General features: G+C 47.4%; 1 protein-coding gene across 1 annotated transcript in view; it reads right to left on the bottom strand.

Moving 5' to 3' along the window:
* Positions 1-5,437: 5,437 nt before the first annotated feature.
* The window catches only part of EMILIN2 (elastin microfibril interfacer 2), a 79,127-nt gene continuing 65,114 nt past the window's right edge, over positions 5,438-19,450 (bottom strand). Inside the window, exons 5-8 of the mRNA XM_006867273.1 lie at positions 11,060-11,449; positions 9,269-9,301; positions 7,962-8,090; positions 5,438-5,775 (exon numbers count right to left, since the gene is read on the bottom strand). Coding sequence (XP_006867335.1) covers positions 5,438-5,775; positions 7,962-8,090; positions 9,269-9,301; positions 11,060-11,449 — 890 coding nt within the window. The remainder of the gene's footprint in view (positions 5,776-7,961; positions 8,091-9,268; positions 9,302-11,059; positions 11,450-19,450) is intronic.

Here is a 19,450-nt window from a genome sequence, read left to right on the forward strand (position 1 = left end):
GGACTTCCCCTCCCCAGGGCAGGGGTCCCAGTCACTCAGCCTCACAGGACAGGAAGTGACTGGCTTCTGCTGGTCTGAGGACACAGGATGAACTTCAGAGGACACGGGATGAACTTCAGAGCCACAGTGCCGAGCCGAAGGGACGGGGAGCCCTCCCAGAGCTGGACTGCTTCTCTCTTCGCTTCCCTTGGTTGGCTTCTCGGGCTGGGCGGGGACTAGAGCTCAGTGCCCAGGAGAGGACATGAGGGGCTTGCCCTGAAGGTGGAGGCATGTGTTCTCTGTGTTGAATTATATGCCGGGTACTCCTTTAATGACACAATTTAAAAGGAAGAAAAGCAAAAAGAGTCCAGTGACTGAAGTTCCACCAGGCAGCTGACGTTCAGTGTCCCTCTCTAACCTGAGTCCACTGGACTCCTCCATTTCTGCTACCCTGAACCAGGGCCACTGTCTCCACAGCCCTACAGACATGGCTCTGACACTGAGAGCATTATGTGCTGCTTATCTGTGATGATGGGAGGCCTTTAAGTTATTTCTTAACCCTATCCAGAAGAAACAGGTCTTGCAGGTATATATTTGATGTTTTCAATAAAACTCTTATTAGTGGAAATTGAATTTAAATTCAGAAGCAGCAGGTCTGCCTGTTTTCAGGGAGGCTCAGAAGGGCAGCTGTACCACTGCAAGCTGTCCAGGCAAGCGCTGCTTCTCTAGCCCTGTGTCTGTGCTACGTAGACTTGAGGGCATCTTGGCTTTGGGACAGTTCTGCACTTTAGATTTGTCAGGGAAACACAGTGGCACTCACGTAAGGCCATAGGCCCGGCAGTTTAGCTTTGGCATTTGGAATCACAGGCATGACTAAAGCCTGTGGAAGCCATAAGAGAGGGCTCCTAGAGCCAAGCCTTTGTACTGACTTCTCCCTTTGGGCGGGAGATGCCCAGGCTGTCCTGGGAGACATCATGGGCACAGGGGCGTCCCCGGGAGCTTTCCCTAGAAAAATGAAGACCCGCTCTGCTTTGTGACCTGGCTTTAGTGATCATGTCAGATATGTGAACAGACAGCACCAGGGTCACGTGCTGTAAACCCCTCCAGAGGTTGGGATTGGCCAGTCATTCTCAGGAGCCTGGAGAGATCAGGATGGTATTGACAATCACTTCACTGTGAGTGGAGGACTTCAGGGGCCCGAAGATGGGCACAGCCAGTCTTCACATGAGGAGAGCAGGAGTTGAGGCCCCAGAGACGAGAGCCACTCCCAGACCCACCCTCTGCAGCTTTACTGTGGGCTCCAGGCAGGGGCCAGATGGGCGGTGAGTTTCCCGGTGGGAGAGTTGGTTTTCCCTAAGTTACTGTCTCTGCTAACGCAGAGACAATGTTGAGATCTCTTCAATACAGTTCTCAGTGGCACATGCTTTCTCTAGTTCAGACCTTCTCACCTTGAGTATTCCAGGACTGATTGGTTAATAAGTTTAATTGAAGTATTTCTATACGGTAGGTTAGGGGAATAAGGTTATATTTATCTGAAGTTTTACGTAAGCAGTGAATTAAAACCCTCAGAACAGATACCAGTTGCTTTAGTTCTCTCTATAACCAGGTTCACTGAACTACCATAGACCCAGTTAGTGGTGGTGGCTAAACTAACACTGAATGCTATCAGCATATCCTCCTGACAGACTGGGTAGGGGAGAGTGAGCGTTATGCACCTAACCTGAGCTTGGGGAAGGGTTTCTTGGCCTTTGTGTCATATGAGAATCGTTAATGTATACCTTATGTAGTTCTTTCTTAGGTTGACCTCTAGAGACTTTTTGACTAGGGTTATGTGTTTCTTTTTCCTGACAAGCTCTTCTCTTAGGACACATGGATTCTCCTCAGAAGATCCATCTCGGAAGCCCTATTCTGAGGGGGGGTTGGTCCCTTTGTCCTAGTGTCCATAAGCAACAGGCTTTGTCGATGCAGGTTGATCCAGTGGGTATATATGCTAATTAACGTGAGTCTTTTTCCTTATTTCAAGGAGTTCCTCTTACTGCAAGTAGATGATGTACTATTGCTATAATGTTATGAAAGTATTGTTTGTGCTAAAAAACCATTGCCATTTGGTACAAATGACATTTGTTCTTTCTGTGAAAGAGATGCCCTTGCGTGTGTGTACATAAGCCCTTAGGATGGAGAGTTGATGACACATTGCCCTCACAGTGTTTGCTGTAGCTGGGGGAGTTAAGGAGCCTGTATAGCAGAGGGAGGGGCTCTTCTACATCCTAACAGCCGCTCCATTGGTTCAATGGTCCCTCTTTTCAATCCATCTAACTGTAGTGTTTGCATTTATGTCCACGTGTTTAAGCTTGTACTTCTGTGAAGTGTAGACATCAGCATACTTGTCAGGCTTTAGGGGTACACATGTGGACCTGGAGCATGCTTAAGTGCTGTGTTTGCCGTGTGTAAGAACATCTGCGTAGTTTTCAACTAGAACAAAAAACAACAACAACAGCTTACTAGTCTGATGATGAAAGCTTTAGAAGCTGTGCGGTTCTTTTTTGCCTGGGCCCACTCTTCTGTCAGAAGCACTGAGGCATTACCAGCTCAAAAGTCCCACCTACCTGGGGCCCTGTGCTCAGCCCTGCTGCAGTTTGGCAGGTGCAGGCATTTTACAAAAACAGCGAGGGATTTAATCAGCTTTTCAGCTATCACAGTTGCTCCTAGAAGCCGGGATTTCCTTGTTTTGGAGCATGCTGGATTTAATGAAACCAGTTAAACATTGAATTTGTGTTTAAATTAAGGGCTCGTTCCAGGTGAAAAGTACTTTGGACGGGTTTATTTTCAAGGTTAGAAAGGGAAGGGAAACTTTGCTCTTTCAATTTAACAATTAAGTTCAGTTTATGATGAAGTATTTGATCATTAGACAGCGGTGCCACTAATAAGTTTTAAGTTGTCCGAAATTAATTGTAAACATCATAACAGTACTCTTAGTTATGGTAAAGACAATTGTCTTGCGATAAATGGATCATATTTTGGTGCAATGTTTGATGTTACAATAATAAACAAATGTAAACTAAACGAATTTTGACTCTTCCTGAGGATATTTAGAGACCATCTTTATACTCTTGCCAAAACAGATCATTTCCATAAATTAACATTTTTTCTTTGTTGACACTGACATTTCTCTTTAGTGCTTATTTTTTATAAATCTTCAGTCAAGCTTACCCCTCCCCACCCCCCACTCCCAGGAAGTAAGCCCTCTAGGCTTTGGTGACTCTGCCAGGGAGCGGCCCATTCAGACGTGTGCCATTTCTCTTGTATTCTCACTGGCATCTCTGACTGGTTCTTACCTCCTTACCCTCAGTGCTGTTTCCTGGAGAGGTGTGATGCCATAGGATAAGCACTGGACCACAAGGTTGCTTTGAACTGCAAGATTGGCTGTTCAAATTCACAAGCCCCTCCTCCGAAACCCTGTACAGGGCCGCTGTGAGGCACTTAGCGACAACAGGATAATGTTCAGAGTCCTTGCTACCTCACCTTTCCCTAAACCAGCACTGAGTGTGGACACTATCTCAATCCTGATTTTTTTTTTTTTCCCCATCAAATTAGGAGAAACAGAGTCATCTGGTGAAAACAAGTCTTCTGTGTCATTTAAATGATCTTTTTTCTACCTATCTTTGGCCTTTACCATATGCAAGTGTGTGCTGACTAGCACAATCCCTCCATGAGTATGTACTTTCAAGTCTGAGAAAGGTTTGCATTTCATGCTTCTTCACCGTGACTCAATGGCTGGGTACAAGGTCCAAGGAAACCATGGTGACAAGATTTGGAGAACAGAAAGGTGCCATTGTAGAGGAAACCATTTTTACCCCGAGGGCTTTTAGGTGGTTCAAATAGGAACAGCCTGTGTTCCCCACCTACCTAAGGACTTGGCAGCTCTCATTCCAATTTATCTGAGTAACTGCAGGGCCATCCCATTCTCAGTACTCTGCCTGGCCTGTCTGAATACACAGAGTTAAAACTCAATGAATCATTGAGATGCACTGAGGAAAGGCCTAGTTGTACTTGTAGCTGTAGAGAGCCATCTATGAAGTAGAAAAAAGAAAAATTGCTCCAATCTCTATCTTGTTCCTGCCTCTTTGGCTGTTGAGCATTGAGTAAGGTCTTTAAAAAGGGTGTGAGCTAGAGGACGAAAGCAAGCCTGCACGCCAACTGGGTTTTCCTGAAAATGCTCCACTGCTTTGAGGTAATTTTCCATGAGTCATTTGTGGGACCGCCAAGGGTCCTGTCAGCAGCCTCCAGCCAGTTCCTCAGCTGAGGAAACAAGGAACAGGATGCCGTTCTCCCTCTTCTAGACAGCAGCCTGAATGTGGACTACACTACAACCATAGACCCAGGATTCTTGGACGGCCCCTGAAAGGAAAGGTCTCTGGGTTTCTTGAAATGACAGTGCTGGGAAGAGGCCAGAGAGTAAGAAGGGTCCTGGGGCCACCCTGTTACTTCATTTGCAAACAATCCTCGAAAGTGGTGTGACAGCAGAGTAGTGTTGATTTGAGCCAAGGAAACCAAAGCTTTTACTTATTTATACTGTCCTTATCTTGCCCTGGGACTCTAGTACACTACTGCCTCACCTGGACATGACTAGTAGCGCTCCAGTGGCATTTGATCAGTCCCACTAGTGAGCCTGGAGCCTGGATTCAGTGTGCTGTTGGATAAAGGGTCGCTGGGTCTGGAGGCCCCTGTAAGACAGAGGAGGCTGCCTTTCTCAAGGTAATCTTAGCCCTCAGTGTGTGACCAATTTATGGGGAGCCTCCTGTTGCAAGTCATAAGGTACTACACTGCAGAAAAGTAACTTCAAGTGGTTTTCCATCTTTATTGATACTCCCTGTCTTTGCACATAAGTTGTACATGTCATTTAAGGAGCCCAACAAGCTTCAGGAACTTAGTCTCTGTGCACGCCCCTCCCTGCACCAGGGAAGGGCTGGGTGAGCAGTGACGGGTCCCCATGGTCACAGAACAGCCCCAAGTGTGAAGTTCCATCTCCAGGCCGGGGCACACAGCACTCCTGCACTTCAGTGTTTAAACTCCACACAGTGTAAGATAAAGACAGCCATCAGCCTCCTCCCAGCCCTCAGCCAGCTCCTCCATCAGCAGGATGCCACCCTGGCCTAGCCCAAGGGGAGCTAGTGGCGCCGAGTCCAGCACAGGACTGTTGGGTAGGACTCCTACTGACGTCTCGGCTGGAGCTGGAAGGTTCCAGAAGGGCAGGATCCACTGAAAGATGCAAGCGTCAGTGCTGCCTGCCTGGAACCCATCTGGTGCAGTGGCCTATACCATGGGTAAGGCCTTCATCTTGGGGAAAGGGTGGGATGTATACGAAAACTCTAGACCAGTGCTCCAATTACATACATACTGAATATATTAAAGCTTCGAGTTTTTACAACTATCCTTACCCTCCCTTGCCCCAGCTCATCTAGAGGTGGGAAAGGAAAGGGTATAAGAACACCCCACTGAATGTGGAGTACATCTCATCAAAGTCTGTCTGAGCCAGCCTGCCCCCAGTCACCACAATGTTGACGCCATCCCCAGCCTTCAAGTGCACGATGAGGTGAAAGGCCCCGGGGCCCCCGCATGTGTGGAGGGCCCCTTGGGGCCGGTGGTATTCCAGAAACTCCCTCTTGTACCCTGCCGTGTGCAGCTGAGCCACGCTAGCGTTGGAGACAGACAGGACTGCTTCTACGTAGGTGTCTCTCTCAGGAGTGAGGGTGGCGGTGATCAGGTAGCGCCCTTCGTAAGGAGCTGTGAAGATCCCTGAGAGGAAGACAGACACAAGTGCTCACGTTGCACAACCACACACAAACCCTCTGTCCTTGCCCGGATTGTCTGGTGATACCCTTACTTCCTGGGCAAGCCAGGGCAATGTGTCAGCCGGCCTTACAAGTGAGGTCAAGCAGGGGGTCCAGCCTGTCTGCTACACCTGCTCACACCCACCAGGGATTCGGAACCCAGTGTGTTGGCACTGCGCACTGGTGCTCACTGGTTCCTCCCTGGCAGCATTCTGAGAGAACAAGTAAGTGCGTAGCCCCTGGGCCCCGGGCTTGCCTGCATATTTACAGTAGCAGCGCTACTGGGGAAGCTTGCCCATTACTGTTCTGCACACTGAGAAAAAGCCTCCAGCACTGCTGAGAAGGGAGCTGGGGTGTTCTACTATTCCTTTTTGCTGGCCACAGGGCCCCACGCTGCGTCTGGCTCCCACATGGACCTGCAGTTCAGTGAGATAGAAACATGCCCAGAGCTTAGGCTGTTCCCTGATTCTCACGCAGCACCCCAAGGCCAGCTTATCAACCTCAGCTCCACTGTTGTGTGCCATCCCTTTTAATTCAGGCAGGACTGATAAAGACAACATTCCAGACCAATCCAGAAAAGACAAGATGCCAAATAACCCCAGGAGGCCAAAGCCAGCTCTCTTCATGTAGAGGAGCTAGGTCAGTGTATACAGATGGCATCCATTCATGGCCATAAACAGGCACTAGTAGTCACTTAGCCAGTGATCCTCATGTTCTGGGCCTGTAAAGGCAGGAGGCAACGGGGAGGTGGGAGATGATGGGAGAAAGAAGAGATGAGTCCACACCGGATGCTGGGAGGGGACTTGAAATGTTGACCACAGACCAAAAACCAGGAGCTGGGATAACAGGGAGGCCCAAAGGACCTGGGTCTTCAATCTGCCCTGAGAAATCAATCTGAATAGGCCAGACCACCCAGCTTTTAATGATAACTAATCAAAACTGCGGGGTGCTCTCCAGAGGCACCCGGATTCCAAAGACAAACAGCCAGAGCTTTCCGGGCACAGGGTCTGCAGGTGGTGAAGCCTCTCACCAGTTCACTCATAATTTACTGAGTACCTGCTTCCACGTAAGAGTATAGTTGAGGTAGGATTGGGGGTGAGGGCAGGTAAAGAAACATGGTCACATCCCAACCTTCAAAGATCACCCAGTCAAGCTGTCCCTAAAACCAAGGCAGCATGCAGTGACAACGAGGGTGGCCCTGATATTAAGGCACCCTTAACAGACCCTCACCTGCCCAGGACTTCTAGGGAGCTAGTTTAAAAGGTAGGTTCCTGGGCGTCCCTCTCATCCAAAGCCCAGGAGATTGCTTTTTCCAAGTTCCACTGATGATTTTTAGCTCCATAAAATGTAAGACCCACTGCCTTCAGAATAGGTGGGACGTAGCCATATGGTGGGAAGAGGGTGGTGATCAAATGGGACATACGTGAAGGTGACGGCTGAAAACTCTGCAGAGAAGGAAGCATAATGCCATCCTACTAAAATCATTTCTCTGCAGCACCTGGCCCTGAAATCCGCCTGCAATTCCATGCACTCAGCCCCCTCCCAGGTGAGCGAGAGTAACATCTGCTAGTGAGCAAAAAGACCTGGCGTCTGCTCCCATAAAGATTTCAGCTTTGGAAGTCCTATGAGGCAGTTCTACCATGTCCTACAGAAAGGCACACTGGTCAGGATTTGGGGATCAGCCCATCCAACACTGTGCCCCAGGGCTATTCAGATGCACATTCAGTAGAAGGTACAGGCTGACGCTGGAAGCACACAGTCTAAGTGATTCTTTCCCAGAGCAGAGGACCCCACACAAAACTCGGCCCCTTCTGGACAGCCTGTGGCCGCCTTCCTGAAGGCTCTGTCCATCACAAGAGCATGAAATTGCAGGAGGTTCCGGGAGGTCTGTCCCTGTGTACTCTCACTCATGCACCCACATACTCTACAACCCGCGGAGCTGGGACACATCTTCATTAAAACCTTAAAACTGGGATGAGCAGGATGAGCCCACCCTGCTCCTCAAGGCTCGCGCTCCCCCAACTGCTCCCCCACTCCACCCCATCCCACAGGGCCAGGAAACCCAGCAGAATGAGAGGACCCCACATTCCACTTGGGTCAAAGGCTTTGGAAAGGAGGAGACTGAGAGCCCCACATCCTTCCAACACTCACCAGTATTGGGATTATAGACGTCCCCATCATTCACCAGCACCTTGTTGAAGAGGACAACACCCACATCACTGGGAAAAGGTTTCTGTGTAAGCCCAGCCGAAAAGGACACCAGAGGAGGCACCGAGGGCCCTGGAGCAGAGAGAGGTGTGAGACTGCATAGGTTCTTTTGAACAGGAGCTTAGCTTCCGCTTCCGCTTTCACTTCTGGTTCTGGCTGGCTACCTTCTGTAAGTGGGCCTTTGTGCCGGTGCCCAGTAGTAGGCCTACCATTGTAGTTCACCTAAAGTGCTATAATGCCACTGGACTCAAAATACTCATCACACCCAAGTGCAGAGGTCAGCAGTGGACAGCTGAGGAAGCTGGGAAATCAGGCAGGCACCTGCTAGGTGCTTGTGTGTGTGTGTGTGTGTGTGTGTGTGTGTAATAGAGAGGCTGTGGGAACTAGACTGTGTGTCAAAAATTGTGTGTATGTGTATGTGAGTTGTGGGTGGAAGGAATTGTGTGTGTGTAAGACTGAGGTACTGTGTGTAAAACAGACAATGTGAAAGAGAAAGACTGCAAGATGGATTGTGTATATGTGCGTGGGAATGAGAGACTGTGTGTAAAAACAGAGACAATGTATGTGAGAAACTGAGAAATTCTGTATGAAAGACTGACTTATGTATGTGTGTGAGGCATGCTGTGTGTGAGAAACTGAGGGAGAGATTCTGTGTGTGAGGCTGTGTGTGAGGGGTAGGAGTCTTTGTGCATGTGAGCCCTGTTTGAGGATGTGTTAAAGGGATGGGGTGGATGGCGGCGGTGGTGGTGGTGGTGGTAGTGTGCCGTGGAGTCGGTTCCAACTCATGGCAACCCTGTACAGGGTTTCAGATGCTGTAAATCTTTACAAGAATAGAAAGCCTCATCTTTCTACCATGGAACCCCTGGTAGTTTCGAACTGCTCACTGTGAAATTAGCAGAAGAACTTGTAACCATTAAGCTACCAGAGCTCCTTGCTTACTTATTTATAAACCAATAAAACCTGGACCCCAGGAAATGTGTCAGGGCCAAAGCTGGCAATGAGCTGGGATGATGTCCAAGGGAAATTCCTTGTCTTGGGCATGACTGATTGTAACTGGGAGCATGCCTGGAGGGTTTGACCCCCTGCCATCAGCAGAGACGTAACCCACTGCTGGAGCAAGGAAGAGTTTGACCCTAGCCTTCCCCATGCTAACAGCCCAGATGGAGGAGGCTGGAAATCCAGGTGAGGGCCAGACACCAATAGGGAGAACCATCCTCTGGGCCCTGGACTGTGGCAGGCAGCAAACATACCCGGAGAAGCTACAGGAGGTGATTTGGGGTATCCTGAAAAACAAAATGAGAATGGAATGTCAAAACCCTAAACAACAGGTCATTTTTCTGAGCCCCTTTTCTAATCTGTTCCTCTGTTTTCAAATTGTTGTCATTACTACGGAAACAGACATAGACACAACAAGGACACCCACTCGGAGCTGCCTTCCCAGAAACAGACACACAGACACCCACCTGTCCCTGCTGCTTCCCTAGAGCAGAGGGCACTGAGGGCAGCCTGGGTGGGGAGGACTATGAGGAGATGGAGGATGAGGCCCTGGGTCCAGACCAGGGAAGAACATTCCAGAGATGCAGATCAGCCAACAAGCACAGGAGCATCATCTGTCCACAAGCTTTGCCTCCCCAGTTAGGCTTAATGTGGTGTTTTCCAAGGGAAGGAATAAGCAAATGACCACATAGCTCAACAGAGTAGAGGCATCCAGGGCACGTGGGATGGAGAGAAGACATGCTGATGTCTTAGGAAAGGTGGCATACCTGCTTAAGGGGGCGTGATGATCACTGTGACCAAGAAGGAACAGAGAAAAGGGAGGTGCTAAAAGAAATCATGCCTCTTCTCATCTTAGCTTTGCTGCTTAGGGTTATGGGTGCACCAGGTCATCACTGATCGCCAACCCCAGCCCTGTCAGAAACTGAGCTGATTCAGAGGGATTGGTGTATACTCTCCTAGGGCAGTAAACACGACCTGACCCAAACAAGCCATCTGTTTATGTGACTGCTTCCTGAGGTTTAGTTTCCTCATCAGTAAAATAGAATTAATATGACTTTCCACAGTGTCCTTGGTTCAGTACCTGGCACATACTGGGAATCCCATGCTTACTCTTTTTTCCTTCTTCCTACTTTCTTTGCTCAGACACCACTAACTCCACCACCTCCACTACCACCACCAAACCACCACCATCACCAGACCACCACACCACTACCATCACCACCATCTCAAACACCATCACCACCATTACCACCATCATCACCACCATACTACCACCACCATAACCATACCACCACCATACCACTACACCACCACCTTCACACCAAACCACCACCATCGCCATCATACTACTATACTAACACATCACCACCATCACCACCATCACCATCACATCACCATCATTACATGATGCTGACATTCACAACTTGCATTGAGCGCTTCTTAGCCAAGTACTAAAGTAAGCTTTTCTTGCTTCATTCTCACAGAGAATACTATATCTAACGGAGAGATACTATTATTATTCTAATTTTGCAGTTGAAGAAACTGAACCTTAAAGAGGAAGCTTAGGAAGTGACTTGAGGTCACAAAGCTTGTGAATGATGTACTGGGAATTGAACCAGCAACCTCCTGCCTAACTGCTCTGATGAGCTGCCTATCTTTGCTACTAAACAAGCTCCCCAAACACATGTGGCTTCCCAAGGACTCCTTTTTGCCTGGAGAACAAATGGGCTGCCCATGTGGCAGGGTGCTCTAACCCAGTGGGAGCTATTGCACTGCCCCTGGTGTGCCCCAGCCTTGGAGTGTTTAATTAGCAGGACTTGGTCCCTCAGGATCTTAACACCTTTGGGAAAGCTAATTTTTGGAATTTGTTCAACTGAAAGTCAGATCCTGGACCAGAACCCATCTGCAGCAGATCCCCTGGTGCTCAGGTGGAAGTAGTCTGTGGTCTCCACATCCGTGTAGGCACACACCTGACATCCAAGTCACCAGGGCGCTTCAGCGGCCCTAGGCTCAGATGAGCCCAGCTGAGGGTGTATCGGGCTTACCTGGTGCACCTGCGTAGCCTTCAGAGCTGGGGATGGCCGCCTGTCCCATTTGACCATCAACCCCTTGGGGCAGGCCCCTGCCAGATACGCCCATTCGGCCCGGAGGCCCAGCCTCTCCAGTCTCCATGATGACTCCCGTAGACCCAGGCAGCACGGGCAGACCTGTCCAGCCAGGCCACGCTGGTGGGGGCAGCATCCCTTTGGGGGGCTGCGGCAACAGGGGCCTCTTGGGCAGCACGGGGCGCTGTCCTGGGTCCTCGGAAGACGGTGGGCCACTGGGGCTTGGTAGCGGGGTGGGAGTCAGCTTCGGATGAGTTGGCTCAGTGGTGTCCTCGGGCAGCCTGCTGGGCACCTGCGGGCCCTTCCCTCGGGGCGGCAACTGGGGAACTTCTGAGGGCTCCTCCGCTGCGCATTGGGAAAGTAAAAAGAAAAACACAGGGTTATAATTTTCAGAACTGACTGAGCAGTCACAGGTGCCTTCTGTGCCACCTTGACGAGGCTCCCGTCCCTGTGCTCTTGTGACAAACTCTGCAGACCAGGAATCGCTTCGTGTCGCCCCCTCCAGGCACCAGTGAGCAAGCCCAGGCAAGAGCTGCTGAAAGGTCAATGGGATCCAGGAGAGGACAGTTTCAGCTTCTCTTTCTACATACACGGCAGAACTCTCCGAAACAGCATCCTTCTTGGTGCTAGCACCCAAAAAATATGTCCTGATGTCACTGCACAATGATGCCACAGATGTAGGACAAAAGGAACCTGGTGCCACTGATTTTCATGTAGTTTCTAAAGTAAGCTAGTTTCAGGGGCCACTGTCCTCTTACAAACTGGCTGTGAAGGAGAATGCTAAGTAACACAAGCCATGGGAGCTCAAGGTCTCAAAGGGACAACAATGCCAATTCCTCCTGCCACAGCCCCCAAGCCACCCATGGGGGAATTTCCCGTGGAGAACCCTCCTGATTCACATTTCCCTGCCTTCTTGGAACAGCAGCCATGATACAGCAGGAAGCTGCCACCCTTTCCTCCTCTGAATATGTTCCTGGAACTAACCTTCCAGAAAGCCTTTCCTGAATGGGCACAAGACATCTAAAAATAACCAATACTGATTCAACCACCATTCTCCCAGTGAAACATGGCCCACCTTCTCACTCAGCCGTGCACTGAACCCCAAGGTTCAATGCTAAAAATCAGTGATTGCAGTTTCAACAACTGTCTAGTTTCATTGAAACAAAACAAAAATCACTGCAGGTAAAAGAAAAGAAAGAAAATGACTTAATGTAAACATAATAGATTAAACAGAAACTTCACCTTCATTACAAAACCAGGTTCCTAGCCAAACCTCAAAGAGAGGTTGTTTCCTACATAGACTTTGTTTCTTTGATTTCCTTCCAATTTTAATTTTATGTTGTTGAAAAGATACACAGCAAAACATACACCAATTCAACAGTTTCTATATGTACCATTTAGCAATTCAGTGACATGGATTATGACCTTTGAGTTGCACGACCATTTTCATCCTCATTCTCTGAGTTGATTCTCCATCATTAACAAACTCACTATCTCCTAAGGTTCCTGTCTAATCTTTTGGGTTGTTGTTGTCAATTTGATCTCATGTGGGTAGATCTTAAAAAAGCATAATGCTCAAGGCAGACTTTTTTTCCTTATTAAGCTAAACTATGTTCGGTTTTGATAATAACAAACTATGGACAACATTGTGAAGAGTGGGCACTCCAGAACACTTAACTGTGCTCATGAAGAATCTGTACATAAACCAAGAGACAGTTGTTAGAACAGAACAAGAGGATCCTGAATGGTTTAAATCAGGAAAGGTGTGTGCCAGGGTTATTCAATCTGTATGCTGAGCAAATAAATCCGAGAAACTGGATTATATGAAGAAGAACGCAGCATCAGGATTGGAAGAAGACTCATTAACAACCTAAGATATGACACAATCTTGCTTGCTGAAAGCAAAGAGGACTTAAGAAACTTATTGATGATCAAAGACTATAGCTTTCAGTATGGATGACACCTCATTGTAAAGAAAACAAAAATCCTCACAACTGGACCAATAAATAGCTTCATGATAAATGGAGAAAAGATTGAAGACATCAAAAACTTCATTTTTGTTGGATCCATTATAAACACTCATGGAAGATGCAGTCAAGAAATCATGTGACTCCCACCCCCTCCACACACAGAGTAGACAGGGATGGGCAACATGGACATTGGCTACCCAAAATGGGGGGAGGGGGGGTTGGCTACAAAGGCAAGAAGTGACTGGCTTACAAGTTTCAAGAGGGAACTTAGAGCCAGGGGGCCTGGAGGAAGGCAGAATCTCCAGTGAGTAGTATCCAATCTGTCTAGGTGGAGCTGATGAAATGAAATGCAGATGGGTCTCTCGTGATACAATAGTGAATAATGGTTATCAGGACTGATTGTGAGGGTTGGAAATGTAAAGGTAGACGTTTTATAGCAAGGAAGGGAGTGATTAACTCTCCAGTCTAGGAGCGGAGGCCTCTAGGACCATCAACGGAGAAGAGCCAAGAACGGGACCCTACCCAGAGAAGCAGCGATTCCTGAGATGGAGGCAGAGATGATGATGTGGAGCGATGGAATAGCTGGGGACTTTAGATCCAGAGAGGGAGAGGGACTGTGTGCTGAAGACTGGGTGTGGGGTGGGGGAGGGTGTTGTGTAGTGTAGGGGGCAGGCTTGCAGGGTATACCCTTTGGTTGGTTGATGTGCATGGAGGGGATTGGAACCATGGCGGCAATGAAATGATATACGATAGAATGAATGTAAAACTAAGGTTTTCCCATGTAAACTATCATATAATTCACAATAAAACATTAAAAAAAATCATGTGACATTTTGCATTAAGCAAATCTGCTGCACAAGATCTCTTTAAAGTACTAAGAACAAAGATGTCAGTTTGAAGACTAAGGTGCACCTGACTCAAGCCATGGTATTTTCAATGGTCTCATATGCATGCGAAACACTGCAAAAGAATCAATGCATTTGGATTATGGTGTTGGAGAATATTGAAAGTACCATGACTGGTAAAAGAACACATCTGTGCTGGCAGAAGTACAGCCAGAATTCACCTTAAACGCAAGGATGGTCAGACTTCATCTCTCTTTCTTTGGAGGAACCGGTCTTTGGAGAAGGACATCATGCTTGGTAAAATGAAGGATCAGAGAAAGAGGAAGACCCCCCCCCCGACACACACACACACACACACAACCCCAGCAATGAGCTAGATTGGCCCAGTGGCAGTAACAATGAGTTCAAAGCTAACAACAATTGAGAGGCTGACGCAGGATCGGCAGTGCTTCCTCCTGTTGTGCGCAGGGTCACTAGGAGTTGGAACTGACTTGATGGTCCTAACAACAACAACAATGTTAAGTTTTAAGAAGACTTCAGGGCACAGGATTGGTTTAAATTTTAAAGATTGTCTCAGGGGTTCATCTACCCTCCATGGCTCCAGAAAGTCTAGAAGCATGAGAATTTGAGATTCTGTTCTGCATTTCCCCACTCTAAATCAGAATTCGATGGAATCTTTGGTCAGCAATGGTCACTCTCCAATTCTTCTGGTCTCGAGGCAAAGGAGGCAAAGGAGGCACTTGTTCATGGAGGCAATTAGCCACACAGTCCACACCCTCCTTCTGCCTCTCCTTCCTGTTATTCCAGGTGAATAAAAACCGAATGTTGTGTTTGGATAGCTATTTGCAAACTTTTAAAACCCTAGGCACTACACAACCAATTAGGGTGTCGAAGAGAGTCCTAAATCCGCTATTAGGCCAGTTAACTGGGATGTCCCATGAAACCATGACCTTAAACCTCCAATTCAAGGAATCAAATCCTGTGAGGAGTTTGGTTAACCTAAGCAGCCTCAGCAGCTCTTCTCTTCTTTTTTTGCCATTTTTGTAAATATTTATCACAAAGCTTCTGCTGATCAATGTTTTACAGGTGTACAAGTTATTGACAGCAATTACAATAATCAGCTGTACAATCCCACCCCTAGTGAATATGCTTTTTCCATCCTGTTCACCACCGTTTTTGCTCTTCCTCCTGCTTCTGGATACTACTAATAAACTTTGATCTCTATACATTTTCTGTTTCTTGTATTTTTACATAAATTAGGTCATATAATATTTGTTCTTTTGTGATTGAGTATTTCACTCAGCATAATGTGTTCAAGATCATCCATAATGTCGTCGCTGCTGTTCAGTGCTGTCGAGTCAGTTCCAACTCACAGTAACCCCCCTCTATAGGGTTTCCAAGGAGTGGCTGGTGGGTTTGAACTGCCTACCTTGTGGTTAGCAGTCCTGTGCTTATCCTACAGCGCCACACCAGGAATCCATCTATATGTAACATGAATTAATATTTCATGTCTCCTATTGACTGAGTGGAATCCTGGTGTGGCGCTGTAGGATATTGCCCTGGACCGCAAGGTAGGTTTGAACCACCAGGTCAGTAGTTCAAACTCACCAGCCACTCCTCAGAAGCCCTACACAGGGTTGCTAAGAGTCAGAACCAACTGGAAAGCACTTAGCAAGAACAACTAACTGAGTAGCACTGCATTGTGTGTATGTACCACAGTTTGTTTATCCATTCGTTTGTTGATGGGTGTTTTGGCTACTGACGGTAAGATGAGGGTAAGTCAGCAAGTATTCCTACTAGGGTTACAGTTCATGCATGCAGCAGACAAGTTCTCTCAGGAACACACTTGTCTTAGTCTCCTTAGGGTGCCCTCAAAACAAAGGTCCAATCAAAACAGTGACTTCTCGGGGAACTGCTGGACAAGTCACATTGAAGACAGGTCAGCTCAGAATGTAATGGGACTGGTTTTCAGAATTCCAAAGGGATAATCTCGGTAGATTTTCTCAAAGGGCACAAAACAGGGAGGCTTACTAGGAAGAAATTTTCAGAAAACTGAAAAGTACACCAATGAAGAAAAAAGTCAGGAGAGTTGCACTGAGGAGATTTTTTACACCACGATGAAGCAGCTGCTCATTCTTCAAGGGTAGCAGGAGTTGTATTATGAGAATTTTGTTACCTTACCATACCCACCTTCCAGCCCTGATCGTGTTCAGACTTCTTTTTGCTCCCCAAACTCGAAGACCATTTCAAAGAAACATGATTTGAGCTTTCTGATGATGCCAAACCTACTGCTTTGACACAGTGTAAATCAAAAAGTGCACAATTTGTGGGAGAAGGGGTAGAGAAATGGAAACACCACTTTCAGAAGTGTATAGACCTAGATGGAGATTACATCAAACAATGACTTCACATTTTGATATTTTTGAGTAATAAAGGTTTCTATTACTTCATAGCCATATTCTTTTTCCTTACTCTTGTATACTGTTGTGGTGGTGGTGGTTAAGTGCCATGAAGTCAGTTCAACTCATAGAGACCCTGCATAGGGTTTCCAAGAAGTGGCTGGTGGTTTGAACCATTGATTTTATGGTATGCTTATCCTACAGTGCCACACCAGGACTCCATATTGTTGTTAAGTTCTGTTGCATTCGTTCTGACTCATAGTGAACCTGTATAGGGTTTCTGAGGAGCATCTGGTGAGTTTGAACCACCAACCTTTTGATTCAAACCAACCTTGCAGCCCAGTGCTTATGCTACAATGCCGCACAGGACTCCAGGCCTGTATATTGTATCCTCAACTAATCTCTGTGGGGAGTTTGTGAGAATTGCATGCCCACAACAGCCAAGACGTCCAAGACAATAAGGAAAAAGCTGCATCTGACAGATGATTCCTGCCTCCCCTCCTTGCCTCTCCCAGCCCATGCTCCTCCGTAACACCCGGTTTCAAACATTTATTACAAACTATAAATAACACTACAGCACAGTGTTCATTCTGGAATGAAGTCTCTGGCAATCGACTGCTTTCTGAACTGAACATATGTTTCTAATTCAGAGAGTGACCAATTGAACTGAGCTTCACATGCGCCAAGTGTTGCTCACCAGGGTGTCTTAATGCCTGAGGAACAGTAAAGAGCAGGTCGGGGACGTGTCTGCTTGTTCTCGGTCCTAGGACCTGTTGCACAGCCCCGTCGTGACTGTCTACCTGGGCAATGTCACTGGAAGCATCAGGTAGGTCCCCTCCTGACACCAAATAAACATTAAACGCTACTCGCTTTCCTTTTAAAGTTCTTATTGAAACAAAGACTGTTCGAAGAAAATCCCAGTAACTCATAAGACACAGTGCTAAAAATGCGTATCTTCCCACTGATTAACACAAGGGTGGAGAACATCCGGCCCAAGGGCCAGATGTTGTGATTGCTGTTCATAAGTCCCGTTGAGTCCGTTCCAACCCATAGTGACCTTGTATAGGGTTTCTGAGGAGCAGCTGGTGAGCTTGAACCACCAATCTTGAAGGTCAAACTGACCTTGAAGTCCAGCGAATTAACCTGCTCAAAATCATTTGGTCTGGCCCTGCCACGGCAACCACAGTTCCAACCATCACATTGTTGTTGTTTACTGTGAAGTGGTGCCAAGTCAGTTCTGATCCATAGCAATGCTGTATAGGGTTTCTGAGGAGCGGCTGGTGGATTTGAACCACCAACCTTGCAGTTCAAACCAACCTTGGTAGCATTTTGTTCTGTTCCTCATGGGGTTGCCAACAGCAATAACAGTATGCACCTGGCTACGAGGTGGTGCGTTGGTGCTGACCTTAGAAACAAGGGCCTGTGTCTGAGGCCTGGCTGTGGGAGAACCCTCCTAACACGCCGATCATTCTGTGGGCTCCACTCTTGCAGTGCCTTCCTGCTGGCCACACAGACAAGATGGTACCCCACTAATTGTCAAAAACTTGACAGTAGCCTTAAAGTACAATTTGTGAGATGTAGCTAAAGAGAAAATCATCTGAAGGGTGGTCCTACAGACCAAACACTGAAACTGTAAAAGCATTTTAAAGACTAAAAGAAAATCCATCCAAAGGCTGGCATGTGGAGACCTAGCGAAGAGGTGGAGGTAAGCTGGCCCTCACAGGCCGAGGGCAGAGTTCAAGTCTTTAGGAAATGGCCCAGCATCACTGGTCGCAGAAGGAGAAATACCAGAATCATCAGGAAATTCAGAGACAGGACTCTGGTGGTGACCTGGCAGGCAGGGGCTTCTCTGAGGACACCGCTGCTAACCTTCACTGCATGAAGGAGAAGGGCCTTGCTGATCAGAGAGCTGACCATGAGGTCAGTGGCCTCAGGGTTTGAAAGACTTTCCAAAGGATGCTCAGGGCTGAGAAGATAATCAACAGGGAATGTGTTCTTAGGAAAGGAAAGCATTACAACAGTCCTACGTCAAGCACATGGCCATCTAAATGCTGCTTCTGGCTTTGACTGGAATGAAGAGACAAGCTCAGGCTTGGAGAAGGAGCCCAGTGTAAGCTGATCACAGCAGGGACCACACCAACTCTTCCTGGGACAGCAGAGACTCCGTCGGTGGTTGCGCCAAGAAAACAACAGTCAAGACATGAACACAGCCAAACTCCATAGAATAAGGCTAAACAGGAATGCTGGTCTAAATCTCTGAAGCATACAAACTAGAGGACACATCTAAATTTTAAAACAGCTTCATTGTGTGAATTACAATCTGTGGCAATTTTATGATCCCTGAGCCCCAAGAGAAAGGGGCTTTCACCTGCCTGAGCATCAGCATCACTTGGGAACTTAAGTGTTTTTGTGTTTTGCTTTGTTGTTGTTGCTACTGCACTTCACAAGCTGGTTCTAAAATGTGTATGGAAATGGAAACAGGGGATCTATGCTACCCATTTTAAGAGTTACTACAAGGAGCCCTGCTGTGGGTTAATGCACCAAACTGCAAAGCCATTTGAACTACAAGATCAGCAGTTCAAGCTCATCAGCTGCTCCTTGGAAACCCTACACAGGGTCACTATGAGTCAGAACCGACTCAACAGCACTTAACAACGACAACAATAAGGAACCCTGGAAGTGTATGAGTTGGGCTGCTAATCGAAAGGTCAGTAGTTCGAATCTATCAGCGGCTTCATGGGAGAAAGATGAGGCTTTCTGCTCCTGTAAAAATTTACAACCTTGGCATTTAACAAGAACAACACAGGTATCTATAACTCTATTCCTATATTTGTATGTTGTTGTTGTTAAGTGCCATCGAGTCGGTTCCAACCCATAGCAACCTTGTATAGGGTTTCCGAGGCTGTAAATCTTTACGGGAGCAGAAAGCCTCATTTTTCTCCCTCAGAGCGGCTGGTAGTTTCGAACTGCTGACCTTAAGGTTCGCAGCCTGATTCATAACCACTATGCTACCAGAGCTCCTTATATTTTTATGTATATACATATATATTGTTGTTAAATGCCGTCAAGTCAATTCCAACTCATAAAGACCCTTAGAGGGTTTCCAAGAAGCAGCTG

The sequence above is a fragment of the Chrysochloris asiatica genome, unplaced genomic scaffold (assembly GCF_000296735.1).
Source record: "Chrysochloris asiatica unplaced genomic scaffold, ChrAsi1.0 scaffold00103, whole genome shotgun sequence".
Lineage (NCBI taxonomy): Eukaryota > Metazoa > Chordata > Mammalia > Afrosoricida > Chrysochloridae > Chrysochloris > Chrysochloris asiatica.